General features: G+C 36.1%; 1 protein-coding gene across 1 annotated transcript; it reads right to left on the reverse strand.

Moving 5' to 3' along the window:
- Positions 1-14,724: 14,724 nt before the first annotated feature.
- On the reverse strand, positions 14,725-16,399 carry LOC136222329 (probable WRKY transcription factor 27). Its single transcript, XM_066010016.1, has 3 exons — positions 15,775-16,399; positions 15,595-15,708; positions 14,725-15,468 (listed from the first exon to the last, which is right to left on the reverse strand). The coding sequence occupies exons 1-3, from the start codon at positions 16,239-16,241 to the stop codon at positions 14,973-14,975; spliced, it is 1,077 nt and encodes a 358-aa protein (XP_065866088.1). The 5' UTR covers positions 16,242-16,399; the 3' UTR covers positions 14,725-14,972.
- Between the last annotated feature and the right edge of the window lie 6,169 nt (positions 16,400-22,568).

The following is a 22,568-nucleotide window of genomic DNA, read 5'->3' on the forward strand; positions in this document are numbered from 1 at the left end:
ATTTTAGGTGCATTTTGACCAGAGACTCAAATGCGCGGGGCGTGCTGGTATCTACGCCCCGCGTAAGGAACTTGGAATCAGAATGGGATTTGTTTTTATGATTTTTTTTAATTGAAGAAGAAAGGAAAGAAAACAAATGGATATGATACATATATACAAAGGGTTTGAGGGACGCAAACCGAGACTACATTTAGAGTCGGAGTAGCTCGACTTTCTTCGGATGTGTGCATGCTTACGGTGTTTGGAGGAATGTGGCTTCGCCGTGTTGTGGAAGAGTGCCTCCGCAGTATATTTTCAGACGGTGGCCGTTCACCCGGTGAGTTGCGTTGTCGGAACCTTGGATGTCGACCGCTCCGGACGCGTGGGTATTAATAACGGTGTATGGTCCCGACCACCGACTTTGTAATTTTCCTGGGAACAGGCGGAGGCGAGAATTATATAGGAGGACTTGGTCCCCCTTATTGAATTCCCTGATTTGCACGTGCTTGTCGTGCCATTTCTTCGTACGTTCCTTGTAGATCTTGGCATTTTCGTATGAGCCGAGACGAAGATCATCAAGGGTATTGAGTTGGGGGAGACATTGGTCCCCCGTGGCCTGCACATCAAAATTTAAAAATTTCAGAGCCCAATAGGCCTTATGTTCCAATTCCACCGGTAAATGACACGATTTCTCGAAAACTAAACGATAAGGAGACATCCCGATAGGTGTTTTAAACGTCGTGCGGTAGGCCCAAAGAGCGTCTTCGAGCTTTAGGCTCCAGTCTTTCCTAGAGGCACTAACCATTTTTTCCAAGATACGTTTTAGTTCGCGGTTAGAAACCTCGATCTGTCCACTAGTTTGCGGGTGGTAGGGTGTGGAGAGTGAGAATGAGTTGTGAGGAAGAAGAAGGGGAAAAAGGGGAACTATTTATAGGGGAGGAGTGGGGAATCCAAGTAAAACTCGGATTCCTAGGGGGGTACGCGAGGCGTGAAAGGGCCACGCCACGCGTATCCCACCTCTTGCCCATTATTTGACATGCAAAAGGTACGGTACGTGCGGGAGAGCACGCCTCGTGTATTGCACCTCTTGACCCTAATTTGAAGGGAGAGGGGCGAGGACGCAGGGCGTAAATGGAGGTACGCCCCGCGTGGAATGAACAGTTTTTCGATTTTAAGGAGTTTTTTAAATTTTTATGGGTTTTAATTGCTTATTTAATGTTTTTATTATTTTAATTAACAATTAAGAGGGTGGTTACAAAAATAATAAAGAGGGAAGTTTTGAATTTGAAAAGGTGAAGGGTGATTGGAGGAGAGAGGAGGTGGAGTGGAGAAGTGGGAAAGATTTTTGGGGAAGAGGACATAGTGATGGGAAAGGTGGGAGAGGGAAAGGCTGTCATGGGGAGTTGCAATTCGCAACTCCCCGAGGATACGCGGGGCATGCCCTATGAGGCGCCCCGCGTGTCCCAACACGTGGCGTTTATTTAGGAGGGGACTGACTGCCGAAGGTTACGCGGGGCGTGGTGTGAAGGACGCCCCGTGTAACGTGTCTTTTTTTATGAAAATGGGTCAGACACGCAGATGCGCGGGGCGTACTGGGTTGTACGTCCCGTGTGATTAAAAAATTTTGGATTAAAAATGGGATTTGTTTTTCTTTTGATTTATGAGAAATAAAAATAAAAATATAACTAAAAATGAAAATAACTAAACGGAGAAAAATAACTTAAAAGAGAGAAACATAAAAATAAATAAAAGTAGAAACAAATAAAAATAAGTTGAAAAACGGTTATAATACATATAAACAAGTGGTTCGAGGAATTCAAACCGATGCTACGTTTAGAGTCGAAGTAGCTCGACTTTCTCATGCGGCGGCTTACTGCAAGTTGTCCGAGTTGGAACTTGACGGGTCCGAACTTCTACTATTTAGGAGTGTTATCGCCTGTCCGGACTCCCTATTTTTGCCCCGCGGGTTCTGCTCAGTGTTTGCCGGGAGGGTTCCTAGTGGCCTCTCCTGTTGCTGACGATTCAAGTGGGCTACTTGGCGGCTAAGGTCCCTGCAAAGCACCTCACTATCGAAAAGACGGGTTAATATATCCTTCAATAAAGACGTGACCGACTGGCTATGTACGTTGTTGGGAGGCTGAGCGTTCCGATTACCGGGCATGGCTTGTGATTGCCCTAGCCCGTTTTCCCGATATTCTTGATCAAAGTCGGATGGTGGCCTCAACACATTATTATTATTGCCATATGACAAGTTCGGGTGTTGGTACCGAGGCCTCCAACCGCTGTTATTATTATTGTGGTGGTGATAGGAGTTCGGGTTAGAATTGTACCTTTGATTGCCTCCTATATAACTTACATTCTCGGTGTCGCCGGTGAAAGGGCTACCGGCTTGGCAATTGAGTCCGTCATGGTCTCCACCATAGTGATTGCACATCAGGACCTGTGCAACCTTGTTAAGGCTCAACTGGGCTATCAAATCGTCAAGTTTTTTATTCATTTCCGCCATGGAACTTTTCGGAGCCTCTTTCTCCACGGCAAACGTTTGATGTCGCGAAGGTCCGGCAAGCTGATCCTCTTGCCATTGCACGCTTTTCCTTGCGAGCTCGTGGATGAGCTCGTATGCTTCACTGGCCGACTTCCTAAACAGGTCCCCACCTGCTGCGGAATCCACGGTGGCACGATTAGTAGGTGTTAATCCATGATAAAAAGTTCTTACCAAATCGTGCTTGGGGATATCGTGGTGCGGGCAGCTTCGAAGCAACTTCCGAAATCTTGCCCAAGCCGTATGAAGGGCTTCGTGTTCGAGCTGCCAGAAGGTAGTGATGTCGTTCCTCAACTTGACTGTTTTGGAGGGCGGGAAGTAGTAAGAAAGGAACTCCTTCTCAAGTTCCACCCATGATGTAATCGAACCCGCCTCCAACGAGTGCAACCACTCCAACGGTTGCCCTGTCAAAGAGAAAGGAAACAACTTTAGTCGGACGGCCTCGACCGGTATACCGTTTTGCCGAGAAGTTTCGGCACACATAAGAAATTTATCTAAATGTTCGTTAGGGTTTTCATGAGGTTCTCCTCCGAACTGGCCAAGTTGTTGGATGAGTTGGATCATGCTAGTCTTGATTTCATATGTGTTGGCCGGGATGGTGGGGGCAACGATTCCGTTGCGGTTTTGAGGACGATGCGGAGCAAGAATCTCCATCATCGAGCGTATGTCATTGCCTCCACCATTGCGGTTATTATTCACGGGTTGCTCCGGCGGCCTTTGGTTGACCTCGGGGTGGTTAGTTTCACTGTTGAGGTTTGCCATTTTCTCTCTCCGAATCCTACAAAGAGTACGTTCAATTTCGAGATCAATAGGAATGAGAGTATCACTCCGAGATCGGGTGTGCATAAAATAAATGAAATAAAATATAAATAGGAAAAAATGTTGTTAGCAAAAAGTATATACAAAAAAAGTATATATAAACAACTTATACAAAAAGAATGCTTAAACTAATAATAAAACGTTTTTGTCTAATATTGCAAGATATTATAAATCCCCGGCAACGGCGCCAAAAACTTGATAGGGCGAAACGTAGGCAGAGTTTCTACGACGAAATATTTATATCATGATAAGTGCGTTATGACTATGGATGTGATCTTTCTAAATGCTCTAGCTCTACTATACGCCACAACTTAGGGGCAAGTGTACCCCGTCATATCAAGTAATAATCCGGTTAAGACCGGGTATCGAATCCACGGGATTTATAACTACAAGTATTAGACGACTCGGTTTTATACGTTATCTAAGCGGTGAATACTTTGAGTTGATTCGAGGAACAACTATAAACTACTCCTAACTACGGGTGAGACAAGTTTATATAACAAAACTCTACGAAATGATATGGATGGCGGTGAGTTATAAATATGACAAATAATGACTCTCAATATATAAACGGTTAATGTTTTACTCTTGCAATGACGACTACGTGTAGTGTGACCGATCCGTGAAGTACTTAGACTACGTGGTTCCTAGTCAAGGCGTGTCTAATGCTTGGGACCAGAAATTAGGTCCCGTAAGTTCCGTGGTTTGTCAATTCCTACGGTTTCCGGAACGTCACTTCCGGTGAGGCAACACCTATATGAATCCCTAAAGATAGCCCGGATGGCGTTGAAAATCGCGTTCTCCTACACAATAGTCAATTACAAGTAGCAAAACAAGTAGCAAACATCAACACAAATATAGAGAAAGATATTATGAATCATAAATTATAAAATATGGAGAATGTAAATGTGAATTACAACCAAGCCTAGTACATAGGAAGAGTACAAGCTAATTAGCAAGTGAAAAGGGAAGAATCCACCCTCGGAACTAGCTAACCGGACTCAAGGCTGTCTCTTAGGACTTGAAGGTGGATCTTTCGAGCTTGGTGAGCGGAGATGGAGCGGAACTTTGATGGAACGCCGGAATCAACGAACAAGCTCTCAAGGTGGAAGAGTTTTGCTCTATAAATATAATCTCCAACAAAAATAACAAGAACTTAAACTATATTAACAATTGTATAACAAAGGTGTATGGTCTAAGGTAAGGTGTCAAAATGAGTGCTAGTCACTCCTATTTATACACATCAAGCTAGGGCAAAATTGTAAATTCATAAGATACAAGCATGGAGGAACATGATTTTCTGCAGATTTCCCATGATACGCCTCGCGTATGGTGGAGTACGCCCCCGTGTGTTTGCCTATTCCGTCAGAAATCTTCTGCATGTGGACCAAATCCAGAACTTGTTGTCTCAACCACGCCCCGCGTAGACTGGGATGCGCCTCGCGTGTTTGAGTTTCTGATATTTTATTGCTTGAATTGGGTCATTTACGCACCGCGTAACTGAGGCATGCCCCGCGTAAATAAGTCTCTGAGCTTTTTTCATTGAGGAACTTCCTTACACGCCCCGCGTGTAAGGTGTTACGTCCCGCGTAGGGTAGTTGACTCAGGGAGACCATGCAGTCTAACTTTCAGGATTAGGCTTATTATTTCTGACTAAGTGTTCCACGTCCCGCGTATTTTGGTAGATTTTCACTTCTTGCTCATACCTGAAATACAATTCTCGAGAGCCGAGTTAGCTTGACGTTTTATTTTCTAAATTAATCAAAAATAAGGAAAATTATCCAAAAGTACGGAATTTATTTTTATTTCATTATTTTATTTAAAACACTCTATTTTTGCAATTAAAGTTATTTATTTCATCTTAAACTAAACCGTAAATCACGCTAAAAGATAGGGACGAAACGCCCCTATCAGGCAACACTAGATCCGGCCTTGGCTCTGATTTACAGACTTGAATATGCACAACATCAGAGGTTGGTGATCTAACCTTCTTTTGAGTCTAATCAAATCACATGGATCGTCTGTATTGGATTTCGCTATTATTTTTCCACCGTATTTTGTTGTATCCTCGAAACCCAACAATTCAAACAAACACACCTCCATCACTAACTTCATCTAACACAATTCAAACAAACACACCTCCATCACAACCAGAACCACAATTAAGAAGGTCAACGAGGATAAGACAAGTCCTATGCTACTTACAAGATTATCACCATAGGCTTGTAGAAAACCTTCCCAGACCTTCAAATGACACACCCAATTCCCTGGCCAACAACATCTCCTACAACTTTTTATCCCATGCACATAAAACATTTTCAATCAATATCAATTGTAGCACAAAACTAACAACATATGAAGAAGTCATCAAATCCCGTCATTGGATGGAGGCCACAAAAGAAGAACTCAAAGCCCTCTCTATCAATCATGTATGGAATATGACCACCATATCTTTCGAGAAAAAGCCTATTGGGTGTAAGTGGATTTTCAAAATCAAGTACATTGCAAATGGAACTAATAAAATGATATAAAGCAAGACTTGTGGCAAAGGGTTTTACTCAAAAGGGAGGGTTAGATTTCACTAAGAATTTTTTTCCCCAGTGGCCTAGATCACCACAATCAGAGTGCTCATTGTTTTGTCCATCAAGTAGTGTTTTCTAGAACAAATGGACAAAAACAATGCATACTTACACGAAGAAATTGAGAAAGAAGTTTATATGAGCTTACCACAGGGTTGCACAACTCCACAATCCATCTCTAGACCGGCTTGTAGGTTGTGTAAGTCTCTTTATGGTTATGCTAGGTAGTGCGCCAATGGAATAAAAAATTGACAGCAATATTGCTCAATTTTGGCTTCAAGTATGCACCATTAGCTCCATCACTAGAGGTAAAAAATTATTATTGGTTGTGAACAATTGCACACTTGAGATACAACCTATAAAATCATACCTCTACAACCTATTCAAAATCAAAAAAAAAATTATTTACATAAAAATTGTTTCAATTTTGGCACATCTCTTTCAATACTTTATAATTAGTGTTCTAAAATATCAAAGTTATGTGAGTTGGAAATGTCTTTTGCTACATTTTAGAAACCATATTGCAAAAGATCCAAAAAAAATCATAAAAGTGGAACACATTACAAGCAACGTATGTATTTTAGTTTGCAAAAGACCATTTATGGTGTAGTGACTTCATGGATTTCGAAGTTGAAAGGAAAGCTGTTGGAACTCATTTTTGTTAGTGCAAATATTGGCTTGAATTACTCCAAGATCAAAGTTTTCTCATATCAAAGCAGCAACACCATTCACACATATATCCTCCTACAGACAGCATATAGGAAAGCTTTTGTACCTTACTCACTCAAGGCCAGAGATTTGATACATTGTGCATCACTCGTCGTAACATTTAACTCAATCCATTATTGTTGATCTTCATAGAGATTACATGGTTCTCAAATACCTTAAAATATCACCTGGCTAAAGCCCATTTTCCCATAACAGAATATACCACAAAGCAAAGCATTCGCTGATGCAGATTGGGCCTACTATTCTGAGACTCGACGTTCATTAATTGGGTTCTGTGTCTTTTGGGGGAAATCCCTGATTTCCTAGCGATTGAAGAAACAATCCACTGTTTCCAAGAGTTCTTCATAGGCAAATATATAGGGTTATGACATCCTCGGTTTGTGAACTTTAATGACTTCTGTTCATGCTGCGACATTTCCAGATTGCACACCCAGGATCGACACTTCTCTACTGAGATAACTAGTATGCACTCCACATCCCTCACAACCCAGTGTTCCACGAGTGCACTAAACACATAGATATTGACTATCGTGTTGTTCGTGAGAAATTCCAAGCCAAAATCATACATATATTGCGTGTTCGTTCTGCACATCAACTCGTTGACCTATTTACAAAAGCTCAACTTCTTCCCACTTTCGAAAACTTTAAAAACAAACTTGGACTGTTGAAAAAATATATAGTCCTAGTTTGAAGGGGGGGGGGGGAGAGAGAGATAAATAACAAAAAAAACATCATCACATTCCAATAAGCATGATGGGCCTTTTTTTGGTTATGAGGAAGGCTAAGCCCGGAAAAAACAAACGAAAACTAGTGTAACCCTATTCTTCTAGTTGACCTGCCTGAGCGGTCTTCTTCAAGAATAGTCTGGAGGCCTACAGGAGGCGCATCATACTCATGATAGCCCAAAGTACATTTCCCTGCGAATCTTGCCATCCAGTCAGCAGCCTGGTTCCCTTCCCTAAAAACATGGACGATTCTCGTTTCCCACATCCTTTCCCTGAGATGTCTACATTTCTGTATGAGGCAGAGTTGAGGATGTTGGTCATTTGTATCTTCCTCCAAAGCTTTCATTACATTAAGGGAGTCAATCTCAACTTCTACTTTTCTAAATCCCTTCTCCCATGCTAACAACAGTCCATAATAGATCCCCCATAACTCGGCCATAAATGCGGAACATATGCCGATATTAGCTGCAAACCCTGCACGCCAAATTCCGTTTTGATCTCTTATGACGCCCCCCGCTGCTGCATCTCCCGGGTCTCCCTTGCTTGACCCGTCCGAGTTAACCTTTACCCAATGTATATCCGGAGGATGCCACTTTATCCAATGTTCCGTTCTCAGTTCTATTTCGTTTAAGTTCCGCTGTTCCATCGCTTTACTGAACACATCAGCTTGATTCAAGATCATTTCAGCTTTTCTCCCCCTAACCACCTTTTCTTCGAAAATGCTTTGATTCCTCCACCTCCAAATCCACCATACCGCAAACGCAAAGATTGTTTGCCATTTCACTCCCCTGAACACTCTCTATTCCTTTATGTTTCTATTCACCCAATCTTCTCTGTTTAGGTCGAAGAAAGAGTCCACCACGCTGTTTGGAAGCAGGTCGAGCCAGATTGTTCGAGCCTCCATGCAATCTCTTAACACGTGCAGAATAGTTTCCGTTTTTCCACATTCCGCGCAATCTGCTGAGTCCGCTAACTGTCGTTTGAAACGGGTCAGATTCGTCATGATCTTGTCGTGTTTCATTAGCCATATGAATGTTTTGATTCGTTCAGTTGCATCCAGCTTCCAAACTCCTTCCCAATACGCGCCCTGCTCATTCGAATCTCTTTCCTTTCGGATGCTCTCGTAGCCTGTTTTCACAGAATATTTTCCTGTGTTAGTAAGGCTCCAGCACCACCGGTCCTCACCGTTTCCTTCCCTATCGAGAGTTTGCGCTGGAAGCTGTAAAGTAGCCCTGTTTGGTAGGAAGGGTTCAATTTCCATCCACTTCCACTCTCCGTTCATCCAATAATCCGATACTGGTTTGTTCAAGAAGTTATCCGGGATTGGGACTGTCGCAACATTGATGAGGCACTTATCCCCGCACCATAAATCTGTCCAGAAGTACGTTTTCTCTCCGTTAACCACAACTTTACGTAGCCCCGTCTGTATGACTAAGTTGCCATTGACAATTCCTTGCCAAGTTGTTGATGCAGCTGCTCGAGCAGGGATTAAGCTCGATGAAAGCCCATCCGGGCAGTACTTTGCACGTAGCACTTGGACCCAACGCTGCTCAGGCTCAGCAATGCTTTTCCAGGTAAGCTTAGAAATTATAGCATTATTGAATTCTCTTGTTTGTTGTATACCTAGGCCGCCCAAACGCTTTGGCTGACAAACTTTATCCCAATTTAGTAAGTGGATTTTCCTGCGTTCTTGGGAGGAACCCCATAGAAAGTCGCGGTTACATCTATCCAATTTCTGATAGATCCCCGTAGGTAGTGAGAATGTTTGCATTGCATAGGCCGGCATTGACGCGGCCACCGATTTTATTAGCGTGATCCTTCCCGCTAGTGACAGACACCTCTCCTTCCAACCTGCCATTTTGTTATTAACCCTTTCCACTAACCTTTGATATGTATTTCTGTTAATCCTTTTATGAAGTAGCGGCATTCCCAAGTAGTACCCCAAATGTCCAGTTTCCTCAAACCCAAGAACATTACAAATGCTTTGTCGAAGGCTACTCGGGACGTTCGCTGAGAAAAAAGCCCTTGATTTTGTTGGACTTAGCTTTTTCCGGAGCAGTCGCCAAAGAAATTGAAAACATTCTTAATCACCTCAGCATGTGCTTCAGACGCTTCGGCAAATAAAATGATCTCGTCAGCAAAAAACATATGTGTAAGGGCTGGTCCCCTTCTAGAAAGCTTGACCGGTTTCCAATTTTTGCAGATCACTGCATCTTCGATCATGTGACTTAGTCTTTCTAAGCATAACACGAAAAGGTAAGGCGAAAGTGGATCCCCTTGCCGGAGCCCCCTAGACGGTGTGAAACCAGGCAACTTTTCTCCCTTCCAGAGGACATGCATGGATGATGCAGCGACACACTTCATTATAAGCGCAATCCAATTCCTCTCAAAACCAGCGACATGCATGGATGAAACAATAATAAAGCTAAAAAAAGACCCACATTAGTAACAAACTTTTTTTGAATCGAAGATTCCACATTAGTAACAAACTTTCTTGTTTTATAGTGACTAGTTTTTATTCTTTTACATTTTTTTTATAGCAGCTTATTTTGGAGTCATGTGACTTCTATATCTTTACAGTATATGGTTTTTATTATTTTACACAACAAACAGGTATAGTGTATTAATTAAAAATATATATGCATGCAAGTTTGTGCATGAGATGGAGATAGGAATTGAAAAATGATAATTAAAAAATTAAATAACAATTAATTCTAAAAATTAACATTTTTTTTAGTTGAAAGCTTGGAGGTCAACCCAAAAGAACCAAAGCATCCTAACAAGGTTAGCACACTTCGAATCAAATGGAGCCGAGCCCAAAATATTATTAAAAAAGAGAAGATCCGTACAAAATAAATAAAAAATGACAAACAAAAAAGCGAAACAATTTTATCTCTATCAACTTATAAAATCATAGTAATTTCAATTCAAATTCTTTCAAAATATTAATTTTTAAAATCTACTTAAATTGTTGCTTGGATTTATAAACTTGACAAAATTACCCTATTTGGTGGTTTCGTTTTGTTAGAGCTTTTATAGTAAGAAATATTTCACAACTGTATTTGTTTATTAATTTAAGAACAAGTTTTAAAAACACGTGCTGTGGTTTAAAAAAAACCAAATGATATATGCAACCCTAAGGGTTAGTATATAAGCATTAAATTTTGTTGTTATATTTTCAATAAAAACAAATCTTAATTATAAAATGAATTTATTTATATTGAAAATATAAAAATGTATTTATTGTTTAAGGATTTGCCGCCAACTCAAAGTGTAATTTCCCTCCAACTATAATTTGCCCGCCTAATGCTCTCCTTAATATATATTCTCACATTTGCTGTAACTGAACTTTCACAAAAAAGAAAAAAAAGTTTTGCTTCTCAATACCACCAACAAACATACAAGTAAGTTTTCTAGTCTTAGTATATATCATTTGCCTGATTTTATGTTAATGTTAGTTATATGATTATTTTGGTAATTCTAAGACTTTCTAATTGGGAAATTTATACATATATTTTATTTCAGAATTTAACAATTGATTTGGACTTGAATAAACTTGTAACTGCGGAGGAAGATGATGAACCTTTTATTGGCCAAACCTTTGAATGCCAAGAAGAGGCATATATCTTCTATAATAATTATGCAAAAAAACATGGTTTTGTGGCGGTTAAAGATCGTACGGACACTAAACATGGAAGGACACTTAGACAAGATTTCCTTTGCTATCGCCATGGAAAACCCCGTTTGAAGGTAGTTGGCATGTCCAAGACCCAAAGAAATAAGGGTTCTTTAAAGTGTGATTGCCGTGCTCGTATGCGTATTCTTCTTAAGAGTTGCTTTGATATATTTTCGGAAGAATGGCATGTCAACGTATTTGTCAAAGAACATAATCATAATATATTGTCATATGAAGAATTATGTTTTCTTCCGGCAAATCGGAGTATCACTCTTGAGGATGAAAAACAAATTTTTTTGTACAAAGAAGCAGGATTGTCGATTAGACAAATACTCAGAGTCATGGAGCTTGAAAAAAATCTTAAACATAGTGAGTTGGCCTTTTTTGACAGAGACATCCATAATCTTTATGGTAAAGTTAAGAGAATGCTTGGAGATAATGATGCAAAGAACATAATGCAATATATGAAATCTACAAAGGAGGAGATAATGGTGGTATATCCGCCCACGCCATTGTCTGGACGGATGCTGGATCCGCTCAGCCCAGTGGTGGGACGGGTGCTGGATCCGCCCAGCCCATTGGCTGGGCGGATCTGGCACCCACCTAGACCAAAATTGGGCCTAGGCACAATCGTAGACTTTTTAGTGACGGAAAATACAAAATTCTCCAATTTTGTGTGACGAATAATGCTAATCGTCACAAAAAATATGCATTATGTTCATGGTTTTTTGGAGAAAAAAATGTAAATTTTATTGTTTCCGACTCATAATCATCCATTTTCGGGATTCGGATTGTCGCATATCAATTATTTTCATAATTCCAATTATTATTGTTCAAGTTTGTGATTTTAGAGAAAGAATTTTTAGTTTTTTTTATAAAAAATTATGAGAAGGGCAAAAATGTCCAAATGAGACGGTAAGAGGTAATTTGGGAACGGTATTGAGCAATTCACTAAACTTATTATTGCTATATACTATCATTTTTCTATAAGATGAAAATGTATTAAGGCCGAATAAAAATGTAGTTATCATATACCATTTTATCTTTTTTTAATGTTGCTGCTTAATTATCTTTATCTGCAAAATTTTCAGTTGGACATAGCAGTTCAAGAAATCAGCCAACAACATTCACATAATAAAGTGATTGCTACTCTCATACCTGTTTCTTTGATTACAAAATCGCCTTTGGAAAGACAAGCTTTTGAAGTTTTTACACCATTCGTTTTCAAAAAATTCCAAGAATAATTTGTAAGGGCTGCTTTATATGCTATTAATGAAATTGATAGCAACCAGTAAATGGTAAAATATTTTGAAGGGGACACTGCTAGACAACATACAATTTTTTGGAATGGATATACGTTACTATGCAGTTGCAAAAATTTTGAGTTTTGGGGCATAATCTGTCGTCATGCATTGCGCGTATTTATCCATAAAGATTGTTTCAATATCCCATCCTTCTATTTACCTGCACGATGGCATTGTGATGCATTGGAAGTTGCAAATAGTGTCCAAGAAGTGGAAGATGATATCTTGCCAGAAGAAGAATGCACTCTCACAAACACTACACTTGGAGATGGAGATGTAGTGTTGTGCCCCCCGCCATCAAAGAGAAAAGGACGTCCGAAAAATAAGCGAGATAAGGGTGAAAAAGAATTGGGAATGAAGAAGACTAAATGTTGTTCCATATGTAAACAAGCCGGTCACACTAAGCCTACTTGTCCTAAAGAGGAATTTTTTTCACCCTAAATGCTATAGATGTAGGTATATCATCTACATCATCTCAAAAGGATATATCATCTACATCAGTAAGAAGCAAAAACAAACTGCAGAAGATGTAGGACTAAATCCTGTTTTTACATTGAAGATATAGGTAATGAAGCAATATTGAAAGTGCATGTACGCTACATTGGAGATGTAGGTTTTGTTTTTTTGTTTTTATAGATTTTGAAAGCAAATTGAGAGTAATGCCAAACACACCGCTCTTGGACTGAAAAAATGCAAATTTAAAGTATTTAAAAGAATTTTGGTAAATAGTTTGCAGTAGATTTTGTATTCTTAGTTTTGAAAGTTAACAACTTATTTTTGCTTTAGTTCCATAATTTATAATTGAATTTATGTATTGGAATTAGTTTTCTATTTTTTATAAGTATTAATGGTTTAATTTTTAAATATCATTAAATTTTATCATAGATTCTTTTGGAAAACTAAATAAATATTCAGGACCCTTAAAAAAAATTATAATTTTTTTTGTTTCACATTATAAAAGTATAATTTAAAACATAAATAAAATAATACGATAAGATACAAAAATATCCCTAAAGTTTATATATAAGAGCAATTTTATCCTTCATATCTAAAATGATGAATTTTCCTAATGGTCTAAGAACAATTTTACTCCTAATGTTGGTAAGTTAGGTCAATTTTAGATATTATTATAAAACACAAATTTTTTGTTCTTTATTCTGCATCAATTGCACTATGTTGATTCTAAAACCAAAAAATCATATTTTTTGTGATTTAATAATAGAATTGAAGATTAATATTTTTAAAATCGGTAAAATATTTAAATTTTTTTGTCCAACTCGTACAAAATATATATATATATTAATTTTTTTTAATTTTTTCACGATTAATCATATGTTATGATATATTACTAATGAATAATAAAATGACGCGCATTTGAAGTGTAAGAGATAAGATTTATAACATAGCGGAGAAGACAAATTGATGAATCATTTCTCCAATTGACCCAACTTGACTGCCAACGTTAAAGGTAAAATTGCATCAGTTTAGACGTTAGGGGTAAAATTGTTTCTATGTGTAAACGTTTGGAGTATTTTTTGCACCTTATCCCTAAAATAAATAACATTTTTTTAATTGAATTAAATGTCAGGACTAAATTAACAAGTATGGTTTTAATATGTCAAAACATTGAGAGATTTTATGTATTGAAATAAAAAATGAAATGCCTCCTCAAAATTCAAGGTGACAAAAGTACACACGATCCGATCACACGACACGAAATCAATACGTGATTTTAGTGTTTGGGTTTAGTTTAGTAGGTAATGTATCATTTTTTAGTTGACACGAAACTGACACTCAAGTTTTTAGATTGGTTTAGGATTGATATGTTAACCCGAAAACGACATGAATACGAATATTGAAAATTATTGTTATATTCTCTCCTATTTTTATGTCACTTTATTAATAAAGATGATAACATTATAATTATTACTTGCAAATATGATTCAAACTTCTTAAATTATTATAAAACACATTACATAACGCTCTAATATGATATTAACGAACTTTTTGATAGTTAGTGTTAACATACTAATCTAAAAATGATATAAAGTATTTAAAAATAGTACCATATTTTCTTATATTTTTACAAGTTATTATTAATATATATGCATAATAAAATTAACACTAACTCGAACATGTTAACATGATTGTGACAAGAAAGTTTGTAAGTTGGTTTCGGTTTACTCTTTTTGACACTAACCCGAAATGACACAACACGAACACGACAATTGTCAGGTCTAATCAAAATGTCTTGAACTAGTAGTATTAGTATGAGCTAGTTTTGTTTTTGGATTATAATGAAACATATTAAAAGTTAAAACTCAATCAATAAAAATAATAACTGATCAAGGGCCAAACATACGTTTTGCCAAAGAAAAAAAGAACTAATCTCAGACAGCCGACAAGGTACTAAATAAGGATTAGTTTCTGTAACCTTTTTTTTTTTTTTACATCTATAGAAATTTAAAAGTTTTAAATTTCTCTCCTGTGTTTATCTATCTATTGCCTATTAAATAAAATAAAAAGAGAAAAAAAAGGAAACAAAATCCTGTTCCTTTCAAAGGTATGAACTTGAACCTGTCTACTTTTCCTTGAAATTAAAATAAATAAAAAAACACCTCAGAAGCCACTGTTTCCGGTTACTCCTCCGCCGGAGCCACCCCGACTAGTGACGTCACTGCCACCACCCCTTAGCTGTTGCACACCCTTGATTATATCCTCATTTAAGGTCATGTTTGGAATCAAATTAATCTCTTCATCACTCTCAATCTGATCATCGTCAACTTCACCGGAGAATTCGATTTCAACGCCGTCGACTTCCATCTCTGTCTTCGAGCTCTCAGTATTTTCTGCCATGGAAAGGGGGGTTGTTGGAGATAAACCATTTCCCTTGTTGTCTGGACTCGGAGGAGCCTCGGATTCATTTCCGGCAGCCTTTTGTTTGTCGCTCGAAAACTTGTTCCTAACACTTCCGGCGAGGGAATTCCGGTGAATCGGACGAGGGTGACAGTGGTCGGCGGTGTAACTTACAATGAACATAGTTGGATCTTGATTACTCCTCTCCACTTGTTTCCTCGCTGAACAACCTTTTGAACTGCTGCATCTATAATAGTTCCTGAAACATCAATCAAAATTGAAAGAAACTCAATCAAGCCCTAATCCCCAAAACATAAAGATCAAATCTTTTTCAAAGAACTCATCAGAAAACAGAAAAAACAGTTACAAAATAATAAATTGAGACCTTGGATATGGAGACCCTTTAATGGGTTTTTGTCCGTACTTCCTCCAAGCCCACACATCATTGCAAAGCTTCTCTGCCTCCACCTGCATTACCAACTTCTTCTGATTGCTCCTCCTGTAAATTCATAATCAGAATTCATCAATTTTAGCCATTAAAATCTATTTACATCAACCCACTTACTTCTTTCTTGCTCTGGTGGCTGGTGATACTTTGCTTTTTATTGGCTGCTGCACCTGTTGCTGCTGCCATTGATTGAGGAGGCCGGTGGTGGATGGTGGTGGCGGGGGAGGAGGAGGCGGCGGCTGCACAAGTTGTGGCTCATTTGGGGCACAAAATGGTCCAAAATCAAGAATATTAGGAATCTTTTCTTCCCCAGTTGAAGTAGAGATAGGGAGAAAGGGAATAAAAGAATCTTGTAATTCTTGGAACCCATTGTTCAGAGGGTGCACTAGATCGGAGAAACAAAAAGGGTCATCATCATCGTCATGATTTTCGAATGTCAAAGCAGCGAGCCAGTCAAAAGCTGTATCCAAGTTGGGATCATCAAGGGTGTTTGATGATGGGGGAGGAGGCGGAGGAGGAGGTGGTGCAGAGGTGGTGCAGCAACTCCTAACAAGGGCATTCAGATCCCAATCGCCATTAGCCATGATCAGCGTAGAAATTGAGGGGCAAAAATGAATCTTTTTATGTGATGGAATTTGGTGTTTGGTTGATTGAGGAAATGGTTAAGAAAAGAGAGTGACGGCGCTGACTTTGGTGTTCATGGGAAGGACAGACATAAGAAAGAAAGAGAAAGAGAAGGGAATGATGGATGGTGGAGCACTGACTTACTAGTATTTCTTAATTATTTATACAAGAGAGAAAAGGAAAAAGAAAACAAAAAAAAAAGAGAGATTACTTTTCATTTGACTCTTATCAAATTGTCAAAGGGGTAGGGGTCTCTTTGTCAAATAGGGATTGTACCGGTTCCGTCCAAACAGATGATGAGATTGTATTTAATAAGATCCAACGTTAATTAGATATGTATAAAATTAAATAATATTCAGGTCTGGGTTTGGGTTATTTGGTTGGGGATGCCGACCTAGTCGGGATGTCCGGCTTTTCCCTAAACCATCACCCCATTTTTACTGAAAAATAAATAAATATACAAATAATATTCCGTCCAAACAAATGTTAAGATTGTATTTAATAAGGTCGAACGTTAATTAGGTATGTATAAAATCGAATAAATATGTAAATAATATACAGAAAAATGTAATTAATAATTTTATATATGATGCATGAAAGTAAGAAATGTTTAGTTTTACCCCTCATGTCATGTAGTCGTCGGCCTTCCCTAGCCCCCCTTCATCGACCAAAAAGAAAACTAGAAAGCCCATGATCTCTATAAAGCAAAGGGCGATAAAGAGAAATATGATCAACAGTAAATTCCATACATAAACATTTGCGTTGCCCTGAATCTTAATGTTTTTAAAATGACAGGTGTTTTGTTTTCTAAGAGTAACGACATGTGTATAAAGTGGGAGTTGAGGTAAGTGTGACGAAAACATAATTTTATCAAAGAACTATACAAACTAACAAAATCAGCCGATAATAAGATTGTATTTAATAAGATTGAACTTAATTAGGTATGTATGAAATCGAATAAACATATAAGTAATTTACGGAACAATCTGATAATGTAATTAATAATTTCTATATACGCCGTCTGAAAGTAGGAGTCATAATTAAGGGGAAAAATACGTTTCTTACATATTATGTGTATACGTTTAAAAGGGAAATACATTTGTTTCATAGTTTCACTAAGCTCATGTAACAAACAGTAAGGAGGTGTTTAGTTTTATTTTCAGAATCGGAATGTTATAGAATTGAAATCGGAATGAGTATTTATTTTTTTTGTTTGGTGTAATCCGGAATCAAAATCCAATTATCAGAAACATTTAGTTAACATTTCGATATTGGAATCGAAATGGAACAAAATAAAAATTTATTAGATAATAATAATAATAATATATTTAACATATAAAAATTTATAAATATTATATATAGTAAAGAAAACGAAAAATAAAAATTAATGTAATCATCTACATCATTAAAGTTTCTTATATAAAAAGTTAATTAAAAATATATATTATTAACATCAACTAACATTAGTATAGGGAGATAAAATTTAAAAGAAAAGAAATAGGAAATGTGGTTGATAAAAACGTGGAAGATAAAGAAAATGAAAAGAAACGAAGAAATGTAAAATAACTGTAAGAATTAGTTTGATTACCATGGGTGAGTGAGAGAATGGTTGATTTTATGATTTATTAGAATCAATTCATATTTTATTATTCAAATTAGGAAACCAAACATTAGGAATGGAATTATCTCATTTTCATTCCCACTCTATGGTGTTTTTTAACCCAAACAAACACCCCTTAAAATAATTCAAAATTCGTGTATATTACGTACATGCATGGATAACGGTGAAATACTTTCCAATTTTAAAGATAGTCGGGAGAAAACATAATATTGTAAATAATGCAGAAAACAAACTAATAGATTCAAACATGAAGTGGTTAACAAACCTTATACCAAATAAGATGGTAGGGAATATACCCATTTACCGCGTAAGCATTTGTTCGTACAGTCTAATGAACCCAACACATTTGTAATGGTTTTATAGAAGAACTCCATCTTTCCAATACATAAATAGAAATACATAAAAGAAAAACATGTGAAAAACCTTACCCGTATATGAGGAAGTTCGAAATGACTTATTTGATTCATGTCATATGAGGAAGTTCGGAATAAGCTAGATTAGGTGCAGAGAATTTAAAAAAAAAAAACAACTACTAGATGTACCGTACAATATGTAGTAAATTATATGCACATAAAAAATTTAAGACCTTACTGAGTTACAACTCATAGTTATTAATTATTTGTTTTAAATTAGGTATATAACTTAAAATTAGACTCTCTCTTGGAATGGGAGGGGAAGTATCTTGCTGTTATTATATATACATATAAAAGTGATTGGTAGGGAATAGTAAAATTAGAGAATTTTTTCCAATTTTTTCCAATGTTACCCTTAAATTCGGACTGACTGTGTTACCTTTGGCATTCACCAATAATTTCCAACCCTGGCATAAGAAAACGATGGCGTCTTCATTTCAAGAGCCTCGATTGTTGGGCCATCTCCTTCTTTCTTCGTTTCTTGCTCTTTTTGATGTGTTCATAATTGATCCCAATAACCATATTATATTTAACTAAAAATGGGTTTAATGGGCTGTTATTTGTTATTAATTTCGGACTAAAATGGCCTTGTTGCAGATTTTGGAAAGTCAAGTAGATACAGCTGTCATGCAGCCTGTTTTGCAGGAAAAGGAGAATGAAACCTTACGGACTAAAAGGCAACAGTGTAAAGCGAGGGAGGACAGCAAGGAAAGGAGGTGGGATAAGGGAGAGTCAGCGGCAAAAGGAGATCTTGGGGCCTTGGAGTGTTCAAGTAGCCATAATCAACATTAATTTATAAAAATATATGTACCTGTGTTCTGAACAATCTGCTTTTATGTACCTTTTATTATATTTTATCTCTTCTCTCCTAATTAAATAGAGAACTGATTAGAGGAGAGAGGGAGACTTGACTTTGGATAATTTTTTGATCTAAAACTTCATCTTCCTCGGGAGCTCTCTTAATTTCCCGACCTAACTCCATTGTTGGGGAGTTATTACACTTTTTGTGGCTGTTCACTCATCATTATGAGTGAGTAGTCAACCGAATGAGCTAAGTCAGCTCAGGGCTGGAGTTGTAAGTTCTCTTATTCTATTTATGAATGAATGTAGATTATTCAATGGTGTGTTTAATGATGTTTTTCATGTTCGAGTTTTATAACTCTTATCTAAATGTTTATAAATGATGGGAGACTGCTTTTATACTCATTTATCTATCATTAAATATATAAAATCAGAAATGGAAACATAATGGTTTTATATCAAGGGTTTTCATGATATGGAATGCTACTTCGTGTTTAATGCAAGAAAGAAACACATTTCGGGACGCTTTTATACTTATTTATCTATCATTAAATATATAAAATCAGAAATGGAAACATAATGGTTTTATATCAAGGGTTTTCATGATATGGAATGCTACTTCGTGTTTAATGTAAGAAAGAAACACATTTCGGGACGCTTAAATGTCTAGTAAATCTTAGAATCTCAAAAATACACGAGAGTTGACTTGAGTGAGCCTAAAGTAGATACATTGACCCACATCATATTACATTCATAAATAAATAGAGAAAAGTTAACTGTAAACTCACTGTTCATGCTAGGCTTAGCTTGTTCTCTTCCTTTTATTGTGATAAATCATTGTTCTGTGAACTCATTCTCTATAGATCAGCTGCTTTTACATCATTCTAATCAAATCGTATGAAACTACTCTTCATTCAAAAGAAAGAAGTTACGGTTACTCTAAACACCCTGTTCATAAGCTTTTTCATTTAGAATTCTTCATCAATCCCTGTGGAGAACGATACTCTACTTATCATTTTATTACTTGTACCTAGTGCACTTGCTAGAGTCACCTTTTAGGACAACACTTTTCTTTTCGGTCTATCTCTCTCTCTCCTTTCCAACTTTTTTCTTCAAAACTCATTCTTCTCCACTGATACAGCAACAAATTTGTACATATCCGAAGAAGTTCGCATCCGTTCTAGAATTGAAAAACGACGATGAGGTAATTTTCTTTTCTTTGGTTTAAATCTATTTTTATTTTTCATTCTTTTGCCATAATATTGAATTAAGCCTTCAATTCTCCAATCAGGTTTTAGGTTTGATTAATGTTTTCTGCTATTTTCAGCTTCCTGATAGAGAGTCAAATAGTTAACACAATTTTGAACAAAATATTAATTTTGCTAATTAAATTTTGGTTAGCTAATTGACACGTTTGTCAAGTATAATCTAGTAGTTAACTGATATTCTATTATATTAGTTATCATCTTATTACTTTTTTTATTTATCTAACTTGACTAATTGGTTTAACTAGCTATTTTGTATAAATCTGTTTGGTAAAATTTAATTATTTATGTAAAATAATAAATAAATATATTCATTTTTATAGGTATTTTTTTAGTAATTCATATTTAAATAATGAGTTACTAATTTATAAATATAAGTTTATATAAGTAAATAAATATTTATATTTATAATAAAAATTTATCAGTGTTAAATATATCTTCATATACACCTCTAAAAATATACTAAAATTTTAATTTTCCTTCAAACTTCTAATTGAGAAATAGGCCTATATTTAGTAAATTGGCATTACATCCATTTGGATTTCTAAACTAAAGTTTCAAAGTCAATTAGAACCCTAAACTATTAAAATCATCAATTAGATCCATGAACTAAGCAAAAAATCATCAATTAAGTTTCCATCCTATCCTAAATTCATAAACCGTGATTATTTGATATAGTCTGTAATAATCTCTGTGTTGGTTCAGAATGAGTTTAGGGAAGAGAGTCTAAAACTGTTCAACTGAATGATTTTCGATGAGGTCTCAATTAAAGATTTTTATTTAAAATGGAGACCCAATTGATGATTTTAATAATTTAAGGTCCTAATTAATTTTAAAATTTTAGTTTAGAGGTCTAAATGAATATTATGCCTTAATAATTAGTGTTGAGATACTCTAGTGCTCCAAATTCAGCATACATCCATTACTATAGTCTATATTCAGGTGCTACTCAATCAGGTTCGATGGGCTTTCAAAGGAAAAAGAATCTGGTTGGATGTGGTTTGCTACAGTAAGTTCTCCACGCGCAACTGTAGTTCCGTGAGCGTCACATGCCATTGGTTGCCTGCACGTATGCCGATTGGCTACAAACAAGATTCCATATTTGGAGAATAAAATGTAAAATTGACCCTTAAAATTGCCATACATAGTCAATTTAGTCCAAATCAATTTGTTGGGTATCAATTCAGTCCATAAAATTTGTGAATGGTCAAATTAACTCATTATCAAATCAGTCCTGAAAGTATAATATATTTTTGATATGCAAATTTTATCATGTTTACACTTAGATACCTAAAATCTATTTTAATACTTTAAAATTATTATATTCTATACCGCAGAATGTTTTGCGTATGCGCTTACTTTATGCGTCAGTGCAAAATATCAATGTATTAAGTGGTTTAATGAGTTTTTTGCCTATATTTTGAGGAGTTTCTATCAGAATTAATTGTTCGTAGCCATACTCATATTTCGAAAGATTTTTTGAAATTTCCTTTATTGGTGCGATTTTGATCTCTATTTATTTTTCTCACATTTTATCACTTAATCTAATTATTTTATCAACAAAAATAACATTTAAAAAAGATTTAGAATTAAATTATAAGTTGAATTAATTCTTATCTAAAATTAGATATGTTATTTTTATAAATAAAATATATTCGAAATTTCATATGGTATTACTTAATATTATTATTTCATTAGTTAAAATTTTAGAAATTTTTATTTAAAAGAAATAAAAAAATAAATTTTATGCAACATTCATGATTTCAAAAGGGTTATGCGTCAATGCATAATATCAATGTACTAATACTATCGATGCACTGATGCCAAAATGTTCTGGAGCTGCGCAAATTATAATAATTTTTATGTATAAAAAGATTTCAGGTATCAAAATGTAAACATAATAAAGTTTGGGTATCAGAAATACATTGTATTTCCACGATTGATTTGATCCTAGGTTAATTTGACCCTTCACGCCAATTTTAAAGACCGAGTTGATGCCAAAGATTCATTTGGACTAAATTGATCCTTCATGCCAACTTTGAAGGTCAATTTGATCCTTTATTCCATATTTGGGTATAATGAATTATTGAAAAAATGATTTTTTTTTTCTCGGCTTAATACATCATTTGCTCCTGAACTTATTTAAAAAGTTTGATTAGACCCTTGAACTTTTAAAATATCCCAATA

The sequence above is a fragment of the Euphorbia lathyris genome, chromosome 1 (assembly GCF_963576675.1).
Source record: "Euphorbia lathyris chromosome 1, ddEupLath1.1, whole genome shotgun sequence".
In the NCBI taxonomy this organism is placed as follows: domain Eukaryota; kingdom Viridiplantae; phylum Streptophyta; class Magnoliopsida; order Malpighiales; family Euphorbiaceae; genus Euphorbia; species Euphorbia lathyris.